Source organism: Taudactylus pleione, unplaced genomic scaffold, assembly GCF_031769625.1.
Source record: "Taudactylus pleione unplaced genomic scaffold, aTauple2 ptg000041l, whole genome shotgun sequence".
Lineage (NCBI taxonomy): Eukaryota > Metazoa > Chordata > Amphibia > Anura > Myobatrachidae > Taudactylus > Taudactylus pleione.
Window position 1 is genome coordinate 66,694,217 of NW_028284443.1, and position 24,424 is coordinate 66,718,640.

At 48.5% G+C, this 24,424-nt stretch overlaps 1 protein-coding gene across 4 annotated transcripts in view; it reads left to right on the forward strand.

Annotated features, from left to right (window-relative positions):
* RBM26 (RNA binding motif protein 26) overlaps positions 1-24,424 on the forward strand; it is a 157,744-nt gene that overhangs the window by 13,457 nt on the left and 119,863 nt on the right. For all 4 annotated transcript variants that reach the window (XM_088459054.1, XM_088459073.1, XM_088459059.1 and 1 more), the window contains exon 4: positions 11,349-11,437. In XM_088459054.1, the coding sequence (XP_088315180.1) occupies positions 11,349-11,437 (89 nt within the window). The remainder of the gene's footprint in view (positions 1-11,348; positions 11,438-24,424) is intronic.

Consider the following 24,424-nt stretch of genomic DNA (forward strand, 5'->3'; position numbering starts at 1 on the left):
CCTCGGGTGAGCCCCCTCTTCCCTCTGAGCAGAGCCTGTGATATGGGCCTTTCATCCCTCTGCTGTGAGCTATCTCAGCGGGAGGTGCAGAGAGTGTGCCTGTGCAGCTGGTAATCATGGGCAGCAGGCTAAATTTAAATGTACTTTTTTTTTTTTTTTCTCTTTCCCCTGACCATTTTTTATTTTCTTTTACATTTAATAGTGCAGCTATTGGGAGCACGCATAGCCGCGGTATTTGAAAAATGGTCATGATGCCTTGTAAAACATTTTGGGACAATTTAATATGCCTCCAAAGTAATGTAAGAAGTTAAATGTTATAATACACAGTAAGCATGTCTGCTGCTTACCAATAAGGTTGCTGTACTCCCCTATAAACACAAAACCGAAAATACAAAGATAGAAGCGTTGCCTAGGCTTAGAGTTTAATAACATTTAATAAACATATGATGCCTATATAGAACCTAACAAATAATAAAGGGTGCAAATTGAGAACTGCCAGAATGAAAATATAATATAGTCACAAATTATAATATGATAGTCACAATACTCCTGCTCAAAACTCAAGGGGCGACTCAGTGGTTTTTTTTTTAGTTAGGCTAATTAGTGGGCTCCCAATGTAGCAGTTCAGTTGTTCTGGGCGCCCGTTAATTTCGCTTGTCATACCTAATTAGACTGGGTTTAGCCACGTAAAATGGCTAAACCTTTCTAAATTCCTGGTTAGGGCTTTCAAACAGCAGTTTGGGCACCCAAACCCCGGCATTTACACATTTCTGCTCACCACCTCAGGAAAACAATTGAATTCTCCCACAAAATGCTGTCAGACTGTGATAAAGATAGGGAATCATAAAATCTCCTGTTTTTACCTTTTTTATAGACCTATGCAACGTTCCAATCCTCAGGATGGGTGTTAATCAAGTTGGCAGTGTTCCAAATTGATCCACAAATATTACAGCAGCCATTTCAGAGCATCTGTGCTGTCTGTACTGTAGCGCCCATTTCAAACTAGACTCCGCGACGAGAAAGCTGGTTGAGGCTTATGTGTGGATTGCTGCGTTAGACCCAGGCCAGGTTTGCTCTATGATTTCCACTTCAGCCATTGTTGCCCCACAGACGCCATGGACCTGTAAAGCAGGCGCAGAATCCAAGTATTCGTTAGAGGCCCTTCCGTTTTTTTTTTTAGAGAGGTTCTCTTTTGGATCTGATCTAGACAAAATAATTACTTTAGCCATGGGAGGAAAGTGTCCCTTCTTACCCTCCCTCTTTTTTTGGTTCTCAAAATATTTTGGTTTCGCTCCTTATGAGCAGCTGCTCAGTCACGAATTTGGGGGATCAAATGCCAGTCATACTTTTCCAATGTTGGTAAATCAATGGGTCGTAAGTTCTGGCCCTCCCTTCGCTCGAATGCTAAACCTGCAGAAAAGTAATTCGCATGATGGGTTACCCACCCACAAAGGGGATTCTATAGTGGACGCACGTCTTCGTTTTTAGAACATCTGATTCCAGCCCTGTTCCGATGCTTGGGTTTGCAGTATACTCTTGGTAGGGTACAAACTGGAATTTCTAGGCTTCTCCTTCTTTGAGATTCAATAATGCTTTGAGAGCCGGTGAACAAACTTTTTTCCCATGGGGAAAAATCTCTTTGTAGTTCGAAAACCGGATGGATCGGTACAACCAATCCTAAATCTCAAATCACTAAATGTGCATCTGTAGTTGCAAAATATCAAAATGGAGTCCCTGCGCTCAGTAATAGCGAGCATGGACCCCATCTGTGTTGCCATTGTCAGTCTGCCCCTCCCCTTTAGAATGTAAGCTCTCGCAAGCAGCGCCCTAGTCCCTCACGTGCTTCTCCTTCCCCTACTTAAACTATTATGTACTCCTAACTCCCCAATTGGCACCTAACACTTGGTTGCTAACGCCCTGCTGCTTGTGTTATGCAGCTATGTTTATAAACCATGTACTTGTCCTGCATTGTTTTGTACTGCTAATAACTGTTTTTCTTATGTGCTCATTTCTGTACTTTGTAAGGTGCTGCGGAATCTTTGTGGCGCCATATAAATAAAGGATAATAATAAAGAGGAATTCCTAGTGTTCTGGATATTCGAGATGCATATTTACACATCCCCATCTGGGAATCTTATCAAGCATTTAAGGGACACCCATCTTCAGTTCAGACCCCTTCCCTTTGGCCTTTCTTCCACCCCACGGGTATTTACCAAAGTGATGATGGTAATAAAGGGTCACCTTGGATCGCTGGAGGTAACGATCGTTCCTTATCTAGACAATCTCCTTATAAAAACTCAGACATTCTCAACTCTCCATTCTGTCTTAACTTATCACACACTCCTATACCATGGCTGGATTGTGAATTTCAAAAAGTAAAATCTTACCCCATTCCAGAGACTGTTCTTCCTGGGCATGTTCTACACATCCTTAAGCTGGGTACACACCTATACAATAGTTGGTACGATCACCCGATATAGGTGAATAGGCGTATACCCAGCTTTACAGGGGATATTTCTCCAGTTATCAGGTTACTGATTGCTGCCTTTTCACAATCAGAATCCTCACAGATCCCAGCTGTGCTCAGGCTCAGGTTAGAGCTAACACCTCTCTCAGGTGTTACTACTAACCTCCAGCACTGATGACTCCTATAGGAAATCGCCTATCAGCCAACCACTATAAAAGATTGCTCAAAGCATTTCTCCAGTGCTTGAGTATCAGTTGTATCAACATAGATGCTCCAGAACTATGCTTTTCACTATAGTTTGCCTCCATTGTTTCAATTCCGGTGTTCGGTTTCCTTGATAGCATCACAATCATACATGCATTTCCATCAGCATTGTTTTCAGGCAGTCCTCATACCATCTAAGTTGCTTTCACGTTGGGAACCATTTACCCTGGGCCACATCCTGAGTTCTCTGAGTTAAGTCAATTTATAATTGCTGGAATCCCTTGGGAAGTCTGGTGGGGGTCTTAGACTCAGCGCCAGTGTCTTTGGTTGACAATTTCACCTGCTTGCATTCACGATCTTTGCATGTGTGTACTCTGATACGCTAGCTCCAGGCTTATTGCATTTACTCTTTTTCTCATCCACTACGTGCTGTTCCTTCAATTCCAACCCATCCGTGTGTCTCATGGCATACTACGCTCTGTTCTTATATTGCCAACGCATTTGTGTATCTCATTGCACGCTATGCTCTGTCCCCACAGTACCAAAGAATTTGTGCATCTCATTACTCAGCGTGCTGTTCTCACAGTGCCAACACCTCTGTGTACCTTACTGCATGATACGCGCTGTACAAATAGTTTCAACACCTCTGTTGACCATATTGCATGATACCAAACTACCATCTCTTAGAGTATCTCGGCTTTAACCCTTTCGGCGTGTTCCCCTGTAAAAGCAAAATTCCAAGCCTTCACAACCAATCCATGGTAAAGCTGATTCACATTAAAAGGTTGGTCTTCATCTACTTGTGTATACGCCTGTTGGGGAGGCTGGTCTCTTCCTTCGAAGCAGTTCAGTAGATTTTTGATATTTGCGGGAGTTTTAGTTGGGCCTGCTCTCCAAATGGAACAGTTCTGTCTTTCACTTGTCCAAGGTGATGTAACTCTCCCCTCAGATACGTCTTTCTCTTCCATGGTGGTTGAATTCCAGGCACTTATTGACAGTATGGGAGTAGACGTTACTGACCACGGATGCCAGCCACAGAGGCTGGGGTGCAGTAGTTCTACAAAATTAGTTTCAGTGAATTTGAGCCAGACAGTAGGCTTTGTTGCCAATCAATGTCCTGGAACTTAGGGCAGTCTTCAAGCCTTGATCGTGCTCATACTTTCCTGCAAAGGCATCCGGTAAAAGTTTAGTCAAATAATACCACAGCGGTGGCATGCATCAAGGCAAATATAACAGCCTAACAAAAACATAGAAACAATCAAACAGAGCAGCCAACGACCAAACACAATAGCACTGATGTTGGTAGATAAAGCCTGGTTTGGAGTTCCAGTTCAGTGTAGTTCACTGGGGTTGAGATCGGGGTTCTGTGCAGTCCATTAAAATTTACCAGATCCATCCATCATATTGTTAGATTGTGAAGTGGGTTTAGCTCCTCCCAAAGAAAGCATTTTCACTGCTCCAGAGTCCAAAGACAGTGTGCTTTTCACCACTCCTGTTGGTGTATATCATTGCGCATTTTGAGCTAAGGCTTTTGTGTGACTGCTTCACCATGGAACTCAATCAGTGAAGCTCCTGACAAAAAGATCATGTGTTAAATATTTGATCCAGAAATAGTTGGAACTCTTTAGTGAGTGTTGTAACTGAGGATAGGCAATTACAAGCTTTTACGCTTCACCTGTCCCATTCTATGAGTTTGTGTGGCCAACCATTCATGGTTGAGCCGTTCTTCCTAAATGTTTCCACTTCACAAAACAACACTTACTGTGACCGGGTCAGATTTAGCAGTGAAGATATCTGACAAACGGAATATCGGATGGCAGTACCTTTTTGAAAGTTGCTGAACTCTAGTATGACTATTCAACTGCCAGTGTTTGACTATGGAGGTGGCATGACTGTGTACTTATTATTATACATCTGTTAACAATGAGAGTGGCTGAAATGGCTAAGCACACTAATTGGGAGGATTGCCCAGATAAATTTGTATAACTGAAGATGTTGAAGCTGAATTGATTCAATAAAGTTAAAAATTGACCAGTATTTACAGGAACCAAAGATTTAGGTTTTGGTTTGGCCTTCACAGTTCCTAGGCTTGCATATTATTAAAAAGCTGTGGGTGATATTCAAGAAGACTCTAGACTTTCTGGGATGGAAGAGTTCTGTTAACCAGAATAGCAAGGCTTTGAGAAGGCTACATGAGTCGTTTGGATGCTTTAAATTTTGGTAAATGTGTTAAACAGTATACCCAAACTTAATCTGGGTACACACCATACACTACACCAGCGTATTTCAACCACTGTGCTGTTGTACACTAGTGTGCTGTGAGCAGTTGTCAAGTGTGCCGCTAGGTCAGTGCAGTCTGAGCTGACTTTACTTGTACTGTTGGCCCGGGCAGCGTTGGACTCTTCAGGGAGGCTCAAGCGCGCCTGGGCCCTTACCTTTGGAGACGCTGCGGTGTGACATAGGTTACACATGCCGTGTTGCACGCCTGCATGCACACTGCTCCAAGCTCTGCACTGCATGCTCAGCCACAGAGTGTAACTGAGCTACCCCAGCTGATGAGGGACAGCACAGGGACGGCAGTGAGCCTTCTCAGCTGGTTATTTTATTTTTTCTTTGAGGACCAATGTGAATTTTTTTCTTCTGTGGGGGCTATTGTTTGTTTTTGTTCTGTGGGGCCATTGTGTTTTTTCTGTGGGGGCCAATTTGTGAGTGTGTGTGTGTGTTTTTTTTTTTTTTTTCCCGTGAGGTACTGATGGTGTGCCTTTAGCAATTTTAAAATCTTTTTCGGTGTGCCGAGAGTTGAAAATCAATGCACTACACGATCGGGCCTACGATGGCGCAATGTATTGTTACATGCTGCATGTAGCTGCACCGTGTCATTCATTGCATCGTCCCAGCTGACGTGCAGCACAGCAGTTGGGGTGATGCGATGAATTATAGATCGGGTGTACACAATATACAATGTCTACGATATATCATTCTGATCCATGTCTGGATGATCTATCAAAGGATACATCGTATAGGGTGTACCCAGCTTTATAAAAGTAAAATTTCTAGTTCAGGATCCATAGGGGGTCCACAGGGTTGACCTTGGGGTATAGCTGGATCTGGATCCACGGGCACCACGCAGTTAAAGCTTTGCTGCTCCCAGGATGCACTTGGGTCCGTCCTCCTCTATACCCCGCCCCCGAGCCACAGCACCTCAGTTTTAGTTGGTGCCCGGCCGGAGTCGGGTCACCCTGGGCAGTGTGGCTGCATAAGCAGCCCCTAAGCTTTATTTTTTTATTATTTTTAAAGAAGATTTTATTTATTTATTTTTACTATCTTCAGAGCGGCAGCATCAGACTGTCCATCTGGACGTCCACGCTGCCGCTCCAACGCCAGTACTTATCTGGGGATCGCAGCGGGATCCCGGAGTCAGTACTAGCGTGGCTCCGGGACCTCCCACTGACTGCTGCCGGATTCTACTGGGCCAGGTAAGCCGCATGCAGCGCTTTGGGAGATGAAAAGCAGTCTTTAGCCGACGGTCTCTGGGGACAGACCGGCCGGCGCTAGTAGCGGCGGCGGGCTCCCCCTGCTAAGGAATACCCTGCGTGACCGCTGGACCACCAGGGAATAATTGCTGGAAGGGACCAGTTAATCACTAGCCAGGGGAGGCAGCCTTCCCTGGTTTAGTTGCTCCTCCCTTCAGCCCAGCGCGCCTTCTCTCATGCGTGCTGGCGTCGCTGGGCTGTTATCTCTCGGCCACTCCTCAGAGCTCTCCGGCAGCCATCTTAGTGGCAGCAACGCAGAACTCCCAGGCTGTATCAAGTGGACCGGTCCCCCTGCGTACCTCTCCCCTGCTAAGGACAGTGTTCGCAGCGCTATAGCCCTCCCAGACACTGAATCTGGGAGGTTGATTGTAGCGAAAGGTGCAGTGAGTATAACTTCCTGCATGGTATGTGACTTTTGCTAGTGCTGCTGTCTGTGCTTATTTATTCTTACTATCAGCTTATACCTATCCCTTTCCTTCTCCTACGGCCCGCAGGTGCGTGGGGGAGGGGTGTTCTTTCTGTGTACCTCCCTTATATAGATCTACGTATTTGTGAGGTCCGTCACATACAGTGGTGTGCTACACAGTACCATATTGTGGGCTGTTTGTGTTGCATACGTGGGAGTGCGTGGGTGTTTTACGCCTCACCTCTTTTCGGTGATACACTTTTATTGCAAAAGTTATTGTGTCATGTCTGTTGAGGAGAATGAGCGCTCCGTGGCTCCTGTGTTGTTTTCCTGCCGGTGCTGTTCGGCAGGGGTTGATGGGGTGGATTTGTCTCAGGACGGTCTGCGGGCGGTGCCAGCTGGTACCTGGTCCCTCTAAACCCCTGGTGGCGCAGGATCCTCCTTGGGCGATGTTTACACAAGTGCTGGCTTCGATCGTGGACCGGCTTGCGGTCCCGACTGCGGTACCTTCTAGGGTGTTGCCCCAGCCTACCATCCCCCGTTCCCCGGGGGTTATGCATCTGGTGCAGTCTCCTCCCGGGTCTCAGACTGTGGGTCCTTATGCGGGATCGCCTGTATACGTGCAGTCTCCCACGGTGACGCAGCAGTCAATGGTACCCTTTCAGGGGTATCCTCAGACGGTACCTCCTCCCTGGGTGGATGTCCTCTCCAGCTCTGTTCAGAGCCTGACGGCCTCGTCATCGGCTTTTCAGTCAATGTTGCACAGTGATTTGCCCCTAAAGGCGTCCAAGAGACCCGTTCCGGCTTCACTGGCGGCGCAGTTCACGGACACTGACGTGTCTTCGGATGACGGAGAGATCCATGAGGACTCTGACTCGGATGCCAGGGCCCAGGAGGTGGAGGCTAAGTCCCTCCATTAATGTGCCGGCATTGGTTAGGGCGGTGCGGGCCATCCTTCATATAGAGGAGGATGCGGCGGCTCCCAGGTCGAAGTACCCTAATTTTAAAAAGGCCAAAGTAGCTTCGACTGTTTTTCCCCTGTCCGACCAGCTGACTGATCATATGGCGGGGGCCTGGCAGTTGCCCAGCAAGAAATTCCAACCGCACAAACAGTTGGCTTCCAACTATCCTTTTCCTGAGGCTCCTTGCAGGAAATGGGAAACTCCGCCTGAGGTGGATTCCCACGTCACCCGCTTAATTAAAAGCGCTACGTTGCCTTTGCCGTCTATCTCTTCCCTGAAAGATCCCACGGACAGGAAAGTGGAGACTTGTTTAAAATCTATCTACTCTCTCTCTGGGGCTGTGGCCCGTCCGTCCATGGCCATCTCTTGGGTGGCTAAGGCCATCGAGAGCTGGGCCAACGCTTTGGAGGATACCTTTCCGGATGATGCTCCGGATATCCAGAGAGCGTTGATGGGACAAATGAGGGATGCGGCTTCCTACATTGGGGAAGCATCGTTGGATGCAAGCTTGCTGACCTCTAGGGTGTCCGCTCCAGCTGTGTCGGTGCGTCGGTCTTTGTGGCTGCGGTCTTGGAGAGCTGACGCAGATTCCAAAAAGGGCCTGGAGGCCTTACCTTTTAATGGAGAGTTGCTTTTCGGTCTAGACTTGGACAAAATAGTTGATACTCTGGCTAAGTCTAAATCAGCCTTCCTCCCTTCGGCTTCTGCACCTACCAAAGTACGGAGCTCTGCCTTTCGGTCCTTTCGGGTTCAGGGCAAGGCAAAAGGTCAGTCCTTCCCGAGGCAGTCGGCGACCAAGGCCGCTTCTAAGCCCAAGAAGCAGGCCTGGAGTGCCAGACGCCCTTCTTCCAAGCAGGAAGATAAACCTTCTGCCTGATGGGACGGGCCTCCCTCTGGGGGACCCCAGAGTGGGAGGCCGACTTCTTCTATTTGCCCAGTGCTGGCACAATACCACCACGGATGCCTGGGTTCGAGAAGTGGTCTCCCAGGGGTACGCCCTGTCTTTTCGTCACAGACCGCCGCCACTAGTTTTTCTGCACGAGTCCTTCTCAGGACAAGACCAAGGCTTTACAGATTCAGGAGGCTATAGAGTCCTTGCTGAAAGCAGGGGTCATTGTTCCCGTTCCTCAATCACAACGAGGGACGGGGTACTATTCTTCTCTGTTTCTGGTGCAGAAACCCAATGGTTCTCATCGCCCTATCCTCAATTTGAAGTCTCTGAACAAATTCCTCAGAGTTCCCAAATTCAGGATGGAAACGTTACGTTCCATCATTCTGGCTATGGAACCTGGGGATTACATGGTGTCCCTGGATATCCAGGACGCCTACCTCCATGTTCCGATAGCACCTTCGCATCAGAGGTATCTGAGATTCGCTATCCTTCAGCATCATTATCAGTTCCGGGCGCTACCCTGGTAGTTTAGGAAGTGTGTGTGGGGCAGGCTTAGGGGTAGTACCTGTCCTGCGCCAGGCTGGTCCAAGGAAGTTGTCTGCAGAAGGTGAGTAATTAAGCTAATTGGAAACTTCCAGTTGCTTAATTAGTAATTATTGATGTGTTCAAAGGGTTCTAGAGCAAGTGCCACTAATTTTTACTTAAAATATGAATTTTAGAAAAAACTAGACCTGCTCTGGAGGCACTCAAACAAAAATCAAAACCCTGCACCCAACTGAATACCAACAATCTTGCACCTGCAGGTGAGAGATTTGTGGTACACGCACCTAATTGGGTGCCAGACTTTTGGAGTCTGTGATCTACTTTTAAAACTAAAAACCTATTGTGATCTACCAAGTCCGAAAAAGGGGGCGTGGTATACAGAAAAGGAGGTGTAACCTCACAGCAAGAGGCTGTACTGCTGAAATCACACATAGTATCCTAAATTAAAATTACTCCACACAGCAGCACAATCTTATTCACATTACATCACATAGTAGTGTCCCTTATTCACATTACGACCCACAGTAATGCCCCCTGTAGTTGTGCCCCTTATGCAATGCCCCCTGTAGTTGTGCCCCTTATGCAATGCCCCCTGTAGTTGTGCCCCTTATGCAATGCCCCCTGTAGCTGTGCCCCTTATGCAGTGCCCCCTGTAGCTGTGCCCCCAGTAATGCACCTAGTAGTGCCCCTTATGCTGTGCCCCCTCCCAGTGTAGAACAGGCCCCACTCCCCTGTTCAGTACTTACCTATCCAACATTGGGCACCGCTCTACGCCGTCAGCTCTCCCGGTTTCACTTCCGCTTAGACGCTGCCTGCCTCTGACTGGATCTAACTAGATCCAGCAGATGTGCAGGCTCCTCACGACGCAAATGACGTCACCCGCGCACTGCATCACTAGGAACGCTGGCTTCTTTAGTCTCTGCTTCAGAGACCAGCGTTCCCAGTTGCTGCAGAAAGTTGGTCGCGGTCTACCGGCGGAAGCTCCAAGAGCTACTGGTAGATTGCAATCGACGTCTTGGCGGACCCTGCCCTATGGTCACTTGAAACTAATATTTGACCTACCTTGTATATTCAAGTGCTCAATTTAAACTATATTTTGGTGTCTCTGTATATGATTTCACTTGCAGGTAAATGGTTTTGTATTTAACGAAGATTGCTTCTTGCAGAATGTGATTAAATATGTGCATTTGTTGGGATGTAATGTAACAAGTGATAACTGCAAATTCTATAATGTGTAAAAATAAACAAAGTGATTTGAAATGCAGCTTGTTGCAGATGTGTAAGTATCCAATTGTAAGGAACCACTAACTGAAAAATTAGTACAAAATCTTGTAAAAATTAAAATAGTTCTAGTGGAGGTTCCCATGGTCGAAACGGCTGTTTATTTAATATGCAAACACACCATGGACACGCTTGGCAGTACAAGATCTATGTAGGGCGCTATTGTTTACATTGAAACTTTGTTTCTTCTCTTTGCATAATTCGTCACTGTCTAAATCCATGGTGGCAAAAACATTGTTAGTGTGAGCAGCTAGCAGCAGCCAATAAGAGCCAGGCAGATTCTCATTGGCTGCTGATTCAGGTGTATCACCAGCAGCCAATAAGAATCTTTGCGATTCTTATTCGCTGCTGCGCAGAACTGAAGCCGCAGGTAGCTGAAGCCGTGATTGTCTCTGTCGACAATCATTGTGACAGCAATAGCCAATAAGAATCAGCCTGATTCTTATTGGCTGAGGCCAGGGGCGGGCTGGGCCCGGGGCAGAGTACCATTCTGCACCCTGTGCGGCTGATTATCCTCCTTGTAACAAACTGAGCGGCCGGGGAGCATCATCTGCATTTCTACCAGCCACCAGACGTGTTTAGGACAGTCACACAGGACCCTTTTCCCGGTGGCATCTGGCTGGTCCACCTCCTAAAGGGGCTCCCTTTCCCCCAGCCAACGCCACGTACTGCTGGCAACTCAGCGTACTCCTGGAGTTAACTCCTATATGGGAGGCATCAAAGTATAGAAAATACTCAGATAGGGTGGGGGACATTGTGATTGGGTTTTTTTGCTCTAGGGGCGTGTGTGTGTTGTTGTTTTTTTTTTTGTGGGGGCCAATGTGTGATTTCGGCAAGACAGACCCCACGTCCCTTGCTGAGTGGTCAAGCACCCTTTTGCACACAACGCACCCTTTGTACATGTCATGCTCCTTTTTGGATACTTGGTAGGTCGCGAAAGGTTTTTCCCTTTATATCGCCGAGTCCAAAAGTCTGGCCACCCCTGGTCTAGATTATGCATGTTGGTGATCAGAATGATTATTTGAGCTTTCCAATGGTTTTTTTTTCTATTTTTCTCTAGATAACCAAAGATGAAGAAACAGAAAAAAAAGTTTCAAGAAGACTGAATCATAGTCCTCAGACATCAAGCACACGTCATAGAGATAATAGGTGAATTGGTATTAAAAAACAATTATCTTCTTACTGTTGCAATTGCAAATAGTGGACACAATTGTGTAACATTTGTATGTGTTTTTTTTTTTTTCATTTTAGAAAATAAGTGGGGTAATAGTGTTAATTCTAGCCTCCTGCACCTATCGCAACCCATGCAGCTCCTCTTTCTTACAAATAGAGATTACAGCGCTCTAGATCTTGAGACTAGAATCTCTCCAGCTGCTATCACTTCAAAGAGATACCCCAATCTCCTAAAGAACATAAATCACATATAAGATCGTGATGCGCTCAGAGATCTTCCTAATAACTTATATGTGTATTAGTATTATAGTTATAAATTTGTATGTACAAGTCCAGAAAATCAATCTGTAGGTAGGGCGTTCTTAATAAGGAATAACTGCACAGTCCAAGATAATCCTACCCTGACCGGGAGTGATCCACTGCTTATGTCCCAAAGTCCAAATACTCATAAGAGGAAAAACAAATACAGTTTTGTATACAGTCCCAAAATTAGTAACTAATGATGTCTGTAGGAAGGGTATTCTGATAACAGTGCTATGCCTCTTCTTCCTCCTCTCCACCTCAAATATAATACATATGCACGGTATCAGGAACTTGGGAACACAATAATGCAGTATAGGTAAGCAAAGTATGTACTCACCAAATCCGTGATTAATTCCTGCTGGTTCCCATGGTTCCAATGCTCCAGCCAGCGAAGCATTGGAACCATGGGAACCAGCAGGAATTAATCACGGATTTGGTGAGTACATACTTTGCTTACCTATACTGCATTATTGTGTTCCCAAGTTCCTGATACCGTGCATATGTATTATATTTGAGGTGGAGAGGAGGAAGAAGAGGCATAGCACTGTTATCAGAATACCCTTCCTACAGACATCATTAGTTACTAATTTTGGGACTGTATACAAAACTGTATTTGTTTTTCCTCTTATGAGTATTTGGACTTTGGGACATAAGCAGTGGATCACTCCCGGTCAGGGTAGGATTATCTTGGACTGTGCAGTTATTCCTTATTAAGAACGCCCTACCTACAGATTGATTTTCTGGACTTGTACATACAAATTTATAACTATAATACTAATACGCATATAAGTTATTAGGAAGATCTCTGAGCGCATCACGATCTTATATATGATTTAAGCTCCTCTTTCTTCCCTGGGATGTTGCGCTCTGGTGCTTCTAGCACATTCATCTGATGCAACAAACTTTGAGATAGACCAGGGTGTGCTTGAAGCACCAGAGCATAGAGCGACACCCCTGGCAGGAAAGAGGAACTGCATGGGTTGTGACAGGTGTAGGGTGCTAGAATGGACACTAGTGCTTCCCAGGTTAGACATTGAAATGGTTATAACATTACTTGTTACCTTGCTTAATCGGTTACACATAAGTTGAAATCATAACACTTGGATCAGTTCAGCAAATACACAGATATCCTTCACATTTAAGAAAACTCAGCTAGCCACGCGGTCTGAAGCCGCGTATCCACTAGCAGATATTAATGAGCGATTTGCATGATTGCGACATCGTAATTGTGAAATCGCTAATTAAACGTGCATGAATCGGGCTTGAAAATGTTTAAAACGACCAGCAATGCACACTCCCGCTGGTCGTTTCTACTTCAGGGTCCATAGGGGGTCCACAGGGTTGACATTGGGGTGTAGCTGGATCTGGATCCACGGGCACCACGCAGTTAAAGCTTTCACTGCTCCCAGAATGCATGGGTCCTTCCTCCTCTATACCCCGCCCCCGAGCCACAGGCACCTCAGTTTTAGTTGGTGCCCGGCCGGAGTCGGGTCACCCTGTCGCAGTGGGGCTGCAGGAGCAGTCCCTAAGCTTTATTTTTAATTGAAAATTTTTTTTTTACACTATCAGAGCGGCAGCATCAGACTGTTCTTTAGGACGTCCACGCTGCCGCTCCTACTCCCCACTGGCGCCGCGACGCCAGTACAGATCTGGGGATCGCGGCGGAACCCCAGAGTCTGTACTAGTCGGGCTCTGGGGACTACCTGTGACTGCTGCCGGATCGCCGGATCAGGTAAGCCGCTGGTCGCTGCGTGTGGCTCTTATACGTCCTATGCAGTCAGAAGCCTCCCGTCTCTGGGGACAGACCGGAGGCGCTAGCGGCAGGCTCCTCCTCTATAGAGGAATACCCCGCGTGTCCGCTAGACCACCAGGGTGTCAGGCTGGAAGTGGGACCGGCAACCCAGATGTTAAATGCTAACCAGGGGAGGCAGCCTTCCCTGTCTAGCGGCTCCTCCCCTCAGCTCAGCGCGCCTTTCAACACGCAGTCTGTCGTCGCTGAGCTGCTCCTATCTCTCGGCCACTCCTCCTCTGAGGTCTCCGGCGGCCATCTTTACTGGCAGGCATCGCAGACTCCCAGGTGGTATCAAGTGGACCGGTCCCCCTGTGTACCTCTCCCCTGCTAAAGGACAGTGTACACAGCGCTATAGCCCTCCCCAGACACTGAATCTGGGCGGTTGATTGTAGCGAAAGGTGCAGTGAGTATTAACTCTTCTGCATTGTATGTGACTTTTGCTAGTGCTGCTGTCTGTGCTTATTTCTACTTACTGTCAGCTTATACCTATCCCTTTCCTTCTCCTACGGCCCGGCAGGTGTGTGGGGGAAGGGCGTTTTTCTGATAACCTCACTTATATAAATCACGTATTTGTGAGGTCAGTCACATACTGTTGTGTGCTACACAGTACCATATCTGGGCTGTTTGTGTTGCATACTGGTGAGTGCGCGGGTGTTAACACTGTACTTCCTCTGGTGATACGTTTTTATTGGGTAATTACTGTATCATGTCTGATGAGGAGACTGAGCACTCCGTGGCTCCTGTGTTGTTTTCCTGCAGATGCTGTGCTGCTGGAATTGATGGGGAGGATATATCTCAGGATGGTCTGTGCGGGCGGTGCTAGCTGGTACCAGGCCACTGTAAACCCCCTATGTCACAGGACCCTCCTTTGGCGATGTTTTCTCAGGTGCGGGCGTCCATTGCGGACCGGTTATCGGTCACAACAACGGTCCCTTCTAGGGCGTTGCCCCAGCCCACCATTCCCCGTGTATTCCGCAAATATTGCAGTCTCCCCCCGGGACCCAGACTGTTGGTCCTTATTCGGGACTGCCTGTGCATGTCCAGTCTCCTCCTGTGACGCGGCAGTCTGTGGTGCCTTTTCATAGTTTTCCTCAGATGGCTCCTCCACCTTGGGTGGATGTTCTCTCCAGCTCTGTACAGAGTCTGGCGGCCTCATCCTCGGCGTTTCAGTCGATGTTGCAAAGTGATGTGCCACCAAGGGCGTCCAAGCGTCCTGTCGTGAGTTCACTGGCTGCGCAGTTGTCGGACTCGGAAGTGTCCTCCGATGACGGGGAGATCCATGAGGACTCTGACTGATGCCATGGGGCAGGAGGTTGAGACTAAGTCCTCCATTAATGTTCCAGCATTAGTTAGGGCGGTGCGGGCTATCCTCCATATAGAGGATGATGCACCGGCACCTAGGTCGAAGTTCCCTAATTTAAAAAAAAGCTAAGGTAACTTCAAATGTGTTTCCCCTGTCTGATCAATTAACGGATCATATGGCGGCGGCGGCAGCCTGGCAATTACCCAGTAAGAGGTTCCATCCACAGAAGAGGTTGGCGTCAAATTATCCTTTTCCTGAAGCTCATTGCAGGAAATGGGAGACTCCACCGGCGGTGGATTCCCATGTCACCTGCTTGATCAAAAGCGCAACGCTGCCATTGCTGTCTATCTCCTCTTTAAAGTATCCCACGGACAGGAAGGTGGAGACTTATTTGAAGTCCATTTACTCTCTTTCCGGGGCGGTGGCTCGCCCGTCCATGGCTATCTCCTGGGTGGCTAAAGCCATTGAGAACTGGGCCAATGCCTTGGAGGATACCTTTACTGACTATGCTCCGGATATCCAGAGAGCGTTAGTGGGACAGATGACGGATGCGGCTTCCTATATTGGGGAAGCGTCTTTGGATGCCAGCCTGCTAACTTCCAGGGTTTCGGTTGCAGCTGTGTCTGCTCGGCGGTCCCTGTGGCTGAGGTCCTGGAGGGCTGATGCAGACTCTAAAAAGGGTCTGGAGGCCTTGCCTTTTAATGGAGAATTGCTATTTGGTCCAGACTTGGACAAAATAGTTGATACCTTGGCTAAGTCCAAGTCGGCTTTCCTCCCTTCGGCCTCTGCGCCGGCTAAAGTGAGGAGCTCTGCCTTTCGGTCCTTTCGGGTTCAGGGTAAGGCCAAGGGCCAGTCCTTCCCGAGACATTCGGCGACCAAGGCCGCACCCAAGCCCAAGAAGCAGGCATGGAGTGCTCGGCGCCCTTCTTCCAAGCAGGAGGATAAGCCTGCTGCCTGATGGGACGGGCCTCTCTCTGGGGGACCCCAGAGTGGGAGGCCGACTTCTCCAATTCGCCCAGTGTTGGCACAATACCACCACGGATGCCTGGGTTCGAGAAGTAGTCTCTCAGGGGTACGCCCTGTCTTTTCGGTTCTGGCCGCCCAAACCAGTTTTTCTGTACGAGTCCTTCTCTGGACAAGACCAAAGCTGGTCAGATTCAGGTAGCTATAGAATCCTTGCTACAAGCAGGGGTCATTGTTCCCGTTCCGCAGTCTCAGCGCGGGACGGGGTACTATTCTACTCTGTTTCTGGTACAGAAACCCAATGGTTCTCATCGCCCTATCCTCAATTTGAGGTCTCTGAACACATTCTTCAGAGTTCCCAAGTTCAGGATGGAAACGTTACGTTCCATCATTCTGGCGATGGAACCTGGGGATTACATGGTGTCCCTGGATATCCAGGAACGCCTACCTCCGTGTTCCGATAGCACCTTCGCATCAGAGGTATCTGAGGTTCGCTATCCTTATCAGTTCCGGGCACTACCCTTTGGCCTCTCCACGGCACTGAGGGTATTCACAAAGGTTATGGCAGTCATGGCCGCACGTCTTCGGAACCAGAATGTACGGCTGCTGCTGTATCTGGACGACATCCTGTTGCTGGCGAGCTCCCCGGAGGTACTGCTTCAACATCTCCACCTGACGATCGCTTGCCTGCAAGCGCACGGGTGGCTGATAAATTAGAGAAAGTCCTCCTTGATTCCATCACAGCAGATGGTTCATTTGGGAGCCCTGCTGGATTCTCGTCAGCAAAGGATCTTCCTGACTCCAGAGAAGGTCTCCTCCCTACAGCTGCGGATACACAGTTGCCTGAGCAGTTGCCGCCTGTCGGTCCATTCGGCTATGAGAGTTCTGGGGTCCATGGTGTCGACATTCGACATGGTGGAATTTGCCCAGTTCCATTCCCGGCCCCTGCAGGGGCTGATTCTATCGGAATGGAACGGGTTACCTCACCGGATCCGCTCTGGTGTTGTCCCCGGAGGTTCGGCAGACTTTGGCTTGGTGGCTTCAGACAGCTCATCTGGTCGAGGGGTGACCCTTTTGGATCCCGGACTGGGTCCTGCTCACGACTGATGCCAGTCTCCGGGGTTGGGGGGCAGTGACCGGCTCATTGTCACTTCAGGGTCGTTGGTCGGCGGAGGAAGCCGTCCTTCCCATAAACGATCCAGAGCTGCGGGCAGTGTACCGTGCTCTACTGTCGTCAGGCACCGTTCTTCACGGAAGAGTAGTTCAGGTGCAATCGGACAACGCTACCACAGTGGCGTACATAAATCACCAGGGAGGGACTCGCAGTCGAGCTGCGATGTCAGAGGTGTCTCAGATCCTGGCTTGGGCGGAGTGCCACCTTCCAGCAATCTCGGCAGTCTTCATCCCGGGAGTCCTCAATTGGGAGGCGGACTTCCTCAGCAGTCACGATGTGCATCCCGGGGAATGGTCGCTTCACCCGGAGCGATTTCAACTTCTCGTGGACAAGTGGGGACTGCCGGAGTTGGATCTGATGGCCTCCCGTTACAACTGCAAGTTGCCCGTGTACGGCTCAAGGACAAGAGATGCAGGCGCAAGCCTAGTGGACGCGCTTTCGGTGAAATGGACATTTCACCTATCGTACCTGTTCCCTCCGATCTCCCTGCTACCTCGGGTACTCAGAAAAATCAAATAGGATGGGGGCACGTTTCTGCTGGTGGCTCCAGCGTGGCCCAGACGTCCTTGGTACTCCGATCTTAGGAGCTTGTCCGTAGACGCTCCGTTCCTTCTGCCTCAGCGTCAGGACCTGCTGTCGCAGGGGCCCTGCCTTTACCCAGATCTGTGTCGGCTGTCTTTGACGGCGTAGCTCTTGAGATAGTCGTCTTAAGGTCCCGGGGTTTTTCTTCCTCTGTCATCGATACCATGCTGAGGGCGCGTAAGCCTGCCTCGGCACGGATTTATCACAGAGTGTGGCACACTTACTTTCAGTGGTGTGAGTCCAGAAACTTTGATCATCAGGTGTTCAGGGTTTCTAGGATTCTGGCATTTCTGCAGTCAGGTCTTGCTTCCCTGAAGGTTCATGTATCAGCTCTGTCTGTTTGGTTCCAATGCTGCCTGACGTTCGCACCTTTTTCCAAGGTGTTCTTAGCCTCCAGCCTCCCTTTGTGCCTCCAGTGGCTCCGTGTGACTTGGCGGTGGTTCTTCAGGTCCTGCAGGGACCTCCCTTTGAGCCTCTTGAGTCTGTTGACCTCATGTGGTTAACACTTAAGACTGTGTTTCTCCTGGCAATTGCTTCAGCCAGGAGGGTATACGAGTTGGGGGCACTTTCCTGTAGTCCCCCCTTCCTAATTTTTCACCAGGACAGGGCAGTGCTTCGCACTCGTCCTGAGTTTTTGCCTAAAGTTGTCTCTAAATTCCACATCAATCAGGAACTTGTTGTTCCCGCTTTTCAATCTCCTGATCTTACAGCTGGTGAGGCTTCGTTGGACGATGTCCGTGCTCTCAGAGTTTGTTGATCGGACTGCTTCTGTAAGAAAGTCCGATTCCTTGTTTGTCCTCTTTGGTTTTCATAAGAGGGGTTGGCCTGCCAACAAACAAACGTTAGCCCGTTGGCTTTGTTCTGTTATTAGGGAGGCTTATATACATGAACGTTTGCCTGGTCCAGCCTCTGTTAAGGCTCATTCCACTCGGTCTGTGGGTCCTTCTTCGGCTGCTAGACGTGGTGCCTCCGCTGTTCAGCTGTGCAAAGCAGCCACTTGGTCTTCAATTCAGACGTTTTTGAGGTTTTGTGTGTTTGACACCTTTGCCTCTCAGGATGCATCCTTCGGGCGCAGGATTCTCCTTTCTGCTCAGGAGCGTCCCAACCCTTAGTTGAACTGCTTTGGGACATCCCCAAGGTCAACCCTGTGGACCACCTATGGACCCTGAAGTAGAAAACAAGAGATATGGTAAGAACTTGCCTTTGTTATCTCTGTTTCTACGAAGTCCATAGGGTCCTCAGGGCGCCCGCCCTGACGCACCTGGCTTCAAATGGGCTGTGTGGCTGGTCACCGGTTTTCCGTCTTACCAACTGAGGTGCCTGTGGCTCGGGGGCGGGGTATAGAGGAGGACGGACCCAAGTGCTTCCTGGGAGCAGCAAAGCTTTAACTGCGTGGTGCCCGTGGATCCAGATCCAGCTATACCCCAAGGTCAACCCTGCGGACCCTATGGACTTCGTAGAAACAGAGATAACAAAGGTAAGTTCTTACCATCTCTTGTTTTTCGACATCAATCATCGCCTGAACGTGCTGGTCAATCTGCCGATAACGACTGATTGACCGTGTTCAGGGATGTGGAAGGGTGGTGCCTACAGTGAACGACATATTCAGTGTAGGCACTGCAGGGGAAGAGGAATGACTGTACGATTACAGGTAAGGCAGGGACCCGCGTCTAGTGTGCAGTCTTGCCTCCGCTTTTCAGAGACAGACCGGAGGTGCTGATGTGGGCCCCGTTTCGTCCGAGGCTCCACTAGACCGCCAGGGCAATATAAATACTAACGCAGGGCACGATTATGGCTAAGGGACCCGGTGGTCAGTGTCAGCATAGAGGAGAAGGTGCTCTCCCTGCAGCCCCTCCCCCAGCTCAGGGCGCCATTCCACGGCGGTCTTGCTGCTCCCTGAGCTGCTTCTCCCTCACCCTCCACCCCCTCTGAGACTCACTGCATCCATTTTCTGCATTCAGGTCTCCAGGAACGCTGGGTCCAGTCTCGTTGTATACCTCTCCCAAGGGCCAGGTTTATCCAGCGCTATATCTTAACAGCCACTGCGGTCTATGTAGTTTATTTTAGTGCCCACTGCAGTTATATTGTATATTCTGCATTTGTACGTGACTTGTGCTAGCGCTGCTGTATGTTTTCTTTTTTTTCCAATTACTGTCAGTTTATACCTTTCCCTTTATTGTACTATAACCATGGCATACTAAAGTATAGGGGGTTCATTGCACCTCACATCTCCCTATACAGTATCTGTAAGGGTTATCACATACTATATATTGCTATAGCGCACTACACTTTGCAATACTGGACATACATCTTAGTTGCTCACTGCACTGTGTCAGATTGTGTGTTACATTATTCTTGCAGCTATGTCTGGCAGAGGCAAGAATAACAAGCAGCCTGCTCCTCCCACTCTGGTGTCTTGTAAGTCCTGCTCAGCAGTCTTAGCTTCTGAAGACCTCATTCAGGATGGTCTTTGTGTATCTTGTTATACTGCCCCGGGCCCATCAGCCCTGATATCCTCTCCTCAGGATCCACCCTGGGCTACTCTTTCACAGGTGCTGGCAGAAATTGTGGACCACCTAACTGCCCCCGTGGTAGCTATGGGATGGCCACTGCAGGTACTCCCTGCAACTCCTTTTCCTCCCCCATGGGGAGACATACTCTGCACTGAGGTAGAAGGTATGGCGGATACCTCTACAGCCTTTCAACAAATGCTTCTAAAGAAGAGACACCTAGTAAACCTATTAAGCGTGCTGTTTTATCTTCCCAGTCCACCCAGCTATTCGATTCTGAATGATCATCTGAGGAGGCAGAAGACGCAAACCTATCTCCCTCTGACTCCCCCTCGGAAAATGAGGAACCCTCCACCTACATTTAATATACCTGCACTTTGGAGAGCTGTAAAATCTATCCTTCAAATAGAATAGACGGAACCTGTTCCTAAGGCAAACGAGCCAGTATTTAAGTGACAAAAAGTAGTTTTACCAGAGTTTCCTCACTGATCCTCTGATCATATAAGTGAGGCATGGAATATGCACAGTAAAAGATTTCAGCTTCCTAAACAAGTTTTTTACCCTCTTCCCCGCTACTGATTGCACTAAATGTGAAGTTCCCCCAGCAGTGAATTCCCACGTGACAAGTCTGGTCAAGAATGCTACCTTACCTATCCATACTGCAACCTCCTTGAAGGAGACTACGGATAGAAGGATTGGATGCTTGTCTAAAATCTATTAACTCTTACAGGAGCTATTACTCGTCCTGCTAGGGCTACGGCCTGGGTGGCAAAAGCCATTGAGAGTTGGGCAGAGGCCCGAGAAGAGTCATTTCCCTCTGATGCTTTGAGGGAACAGCTGTCCTACATATTTTACATTAGAGATGCATCCCCCTTTTTGGGTGAAGCAGCTATGGATACAGCTCTCCTAGCTTCCAAGGCATCTACCACTTCTGTAGTAACTTGCCGTATTGTTTGGCTCTGCTTATGGAAGGCATATTCGGACTCTAAAAAGGCATTAGAGTCTCTGCCTTATTCTTGGGATATCCTGTTTGGCCCAGAATTAGGCAAAACTGTGACTACCTTCGCAGTTTCCAAGACTGCATTCCTGCCCTCTGCATATAATGCGAAGCCTCGGATGTCATCCTCTCGTCCTCAAGGAAAAGCTAAAGGTCAGTCCTTTCCAAGGCATCAAGTAAGGCTTCCAAGCCTAGGACCAAACTGACCTGGGCTACTAGACGTCCACCTACCAAGTCTTCAGACCACATCAGTCGCCTGGGTAAGAGAAATGGTCTCCCACTGGTATGCCCTCTCCTTCCTAAGGTGGACCCCCCCCCCCCCCCCCCACCCAGCAGTTCTTTTGCACAGGACCTCCATCGGACCCAAGCATGGCCCTGCTGCTCCAAAAGCCATTCAGTCCTTACTGCTCTCAGGAGTAATAATTCCGGTCCCCTCCTCACAGCGAGGGAAGGGCTATTATTCTACCCTTTTCTTGGTTCAGAACCCCAACAGGTCTCATCGGCCTATCCTCAACCTCAAGTCTCTGACCATGTTTATCAGGGTGTACAGGTTTCGTATGGAATCCCTCTGCTCTATTATCCTGGTTATGGAGCCTGGGGACTTTATGGGGTCTCTGGATATTCAGGACACTTACCTACATGTACCTATTGCACCTTCTCAGCAACAATATCTCTAGTTTGCTGTAGTACAGCAACATTAACAATTTCAGGCTCTACCTTTTGGCCTTTCAACGGCTCCTCGGGTCTTTACCAAGATCATGGCAGCCTATCTTTGTCATCAAACGACCAGACTGCTCCCATACTTGGACGATCTCTTGCTGTTGGCCAGCTACCCAAACATTCTTCACCACCATCTAAGGTAACCATTGCCTTTCTACAAATGCACGGTTGGCTGATCAACTGGAAAAAGCCTTCCTTGACAAAGAATGGTACATTTGGGAGTCCTCCTGGACTCTCAGGTTCAGAGAATCTTCCTAACAGCAGACAGAATCTTGATATTACAACACCGGGTACGCAGACTGCTACACAGTCACCGAGTATCAATTCACTCTGCAATGCAGACCCTGGGATCCATAGTGTCTACCTTCGCCATGGTGGAGTTCGCTCAATTTCATTTCAGGCCCCTACAACACCTTATCCTCTCCAGGTGGAAGGGGCTGCCCCATCTTCTCAGATCCCAGATTGTGTATAGGTAACAAAACACATTTGAATTAATTCCCTTGTGTAGATGAGCCAGAGAGATTGTAGGAAGTCCTGCCTCAGCCATGAATGTGTCCAATTGAATATAGCAAGTAAGAAAGATGTCCACTGGGACTGCCTCATCCCAGGACCACTTAAGTCAATGGTGTGGTTAGTTTCTCTAAATTTGTTATTTTCTTTTATTTCTGAAATTGTGAGTAAATTGTGATACATTTCTTTTTTAACATTATTATCATTGTAATATTTGTAACTAAGCTTTGAAGATATTCATGAATTAAAACATTAATTCTAGTTCTGGACCTGTGTTTTTATGACCCAATTCCTCATATTACTCATGTTACCTATTTTTACTAAATATGCATAATCGTATGGCAGGTAAGAGCAAAGGCTTACCCTGTGTTTAACACTAAAGTTCCCCTTTGCTGGTGGCAGTTACCAGGTTTGTTTAACCACACGTGCTGAGGTGACCTGCAAAAGTCACGGGCGGCGATTCTCAGATTGGCGTATCTGGAGGGTCAGCCAGCAGGTCCGTGACAGACGCATTATCTGTGAGGTGGACCTTCCATTTGGCGTATCTCTACAAATATCCCTTGTTCCTCGAGTTCTTTGGAAGTTCAAACAGGAAGGGGACTACTGTTGGTAGCCCCAGCTTGGCCCAGACGCCATTGGTACTCCGATCTTCAAAGTCTCTCCATAGACGCTCCTCTTCAACCAGACCTGTTGTCTCAGGGTCCCTGTCTACATCGGGACCTGGCCCACAACAGCTCAGCTCTTGAGACATCCCTCCTAAGGGCTAATGGATTTTCTAGCTCTGTGGTTCAGACGATGCTCAGAGCATGTAAACCGGCCTCGGCCAGAATGAATCGCTTAATATGGCATACATATTTCCAATGGTGTGCTTCTAGAAACTATGACCGTCAAGTTTTTAAGGTTTCTAGAATACTTGCCTTTCTTCAGGCTAGGTTGGATCTTGGGCTCCCCCTGGCATCTCTAACCGTGCACGTCTCCGCTCTGTCCATCTGGTTCCAGCGCAGAATTGCTCTTCTACCGGATGTTCACACCTTCTTACAAGGTGTTCTACGTATACAACCTCCCTTTATTCCTCCTGTGGCTCTGTGGGATTTGTCAGTGGTGCTTCAAGCACTTCAGGAACCTCCATTCGAACCCCTGGAATCAGTGGATGTCAAATGGCTCACTGCGAAGACTGTTTCTTCTCTGCTGGTAGAATTTTAGATTTAGGGGTGCTTTCATGTCGCTCCCCCTTTTTAATCTTTCATCAGGACAGGGCTGTTCTTAGAACGTGCCCGGACTTCCTTCCCAAGGTGGTTTCTCTTTTCCACCTTAATGAGGAAAATGTGGTCCTGGCCTTTCAATCACCAGACCTCTCGGCTGGTGAGGCTTCTTTGGATGTGGTCCGTTCTCTGAAGATCTACGTGCACCATACTAGTGCCATCAGGAAAGTGGACTCCCTCTTCATCTTCTATGGATTCCATAAGAAGGGATGGCCAGCTAACAAACTCTGGCCAGACGGCTTCGCATGACTATCTCACACTCTTACTCTCAGATGGGCCTTCCTGTGGCGGCTACAGTATCTGCTCATTCTACTAGTTCTGTGGGTCCCTCGTGGACAGCCCAGCGTGGCGCCTCTGCTGAACAGCTATGCAAGGCGACCATGAGGTCTTCTGTCCACACCTTTCTAAGGTTCTCTGCCTTTTGATACATTTGCCTCGGGATGCTTCCTTCGGGCGCCGAGTTTTCCTCTCAGCTCAGGAGCGTTCCAACCCTTGGACAACTGCTTTGGGACATCCACATTGTCTACCCTGTGGAACCCTATGGACCCTGAAGAAGAGAGTTATAGTAAAACCTACTCTTAACTTTCTTTGAAGTCCATAGGGTCCACAGGGCACCCTCACTGACGCACATGACTTCTATGGGTTTAATCTCTTGGTCACTTGTTTCCTTCTCTGTGTGACCGTGAGAATTTTCAGTGTACCAGTCTTCCTTCTCTCCTATCCTGGGCTTGTTAACAAAACTGAGTTGCCCTCAGACTGTTGGCGGGGTATAGAGGGAAGGACCAGAGCATCCTGGGATTGAAAAGCTTTGCTGTTGGTGTTCGGTCCTCCAGGTCCCACCTAAACA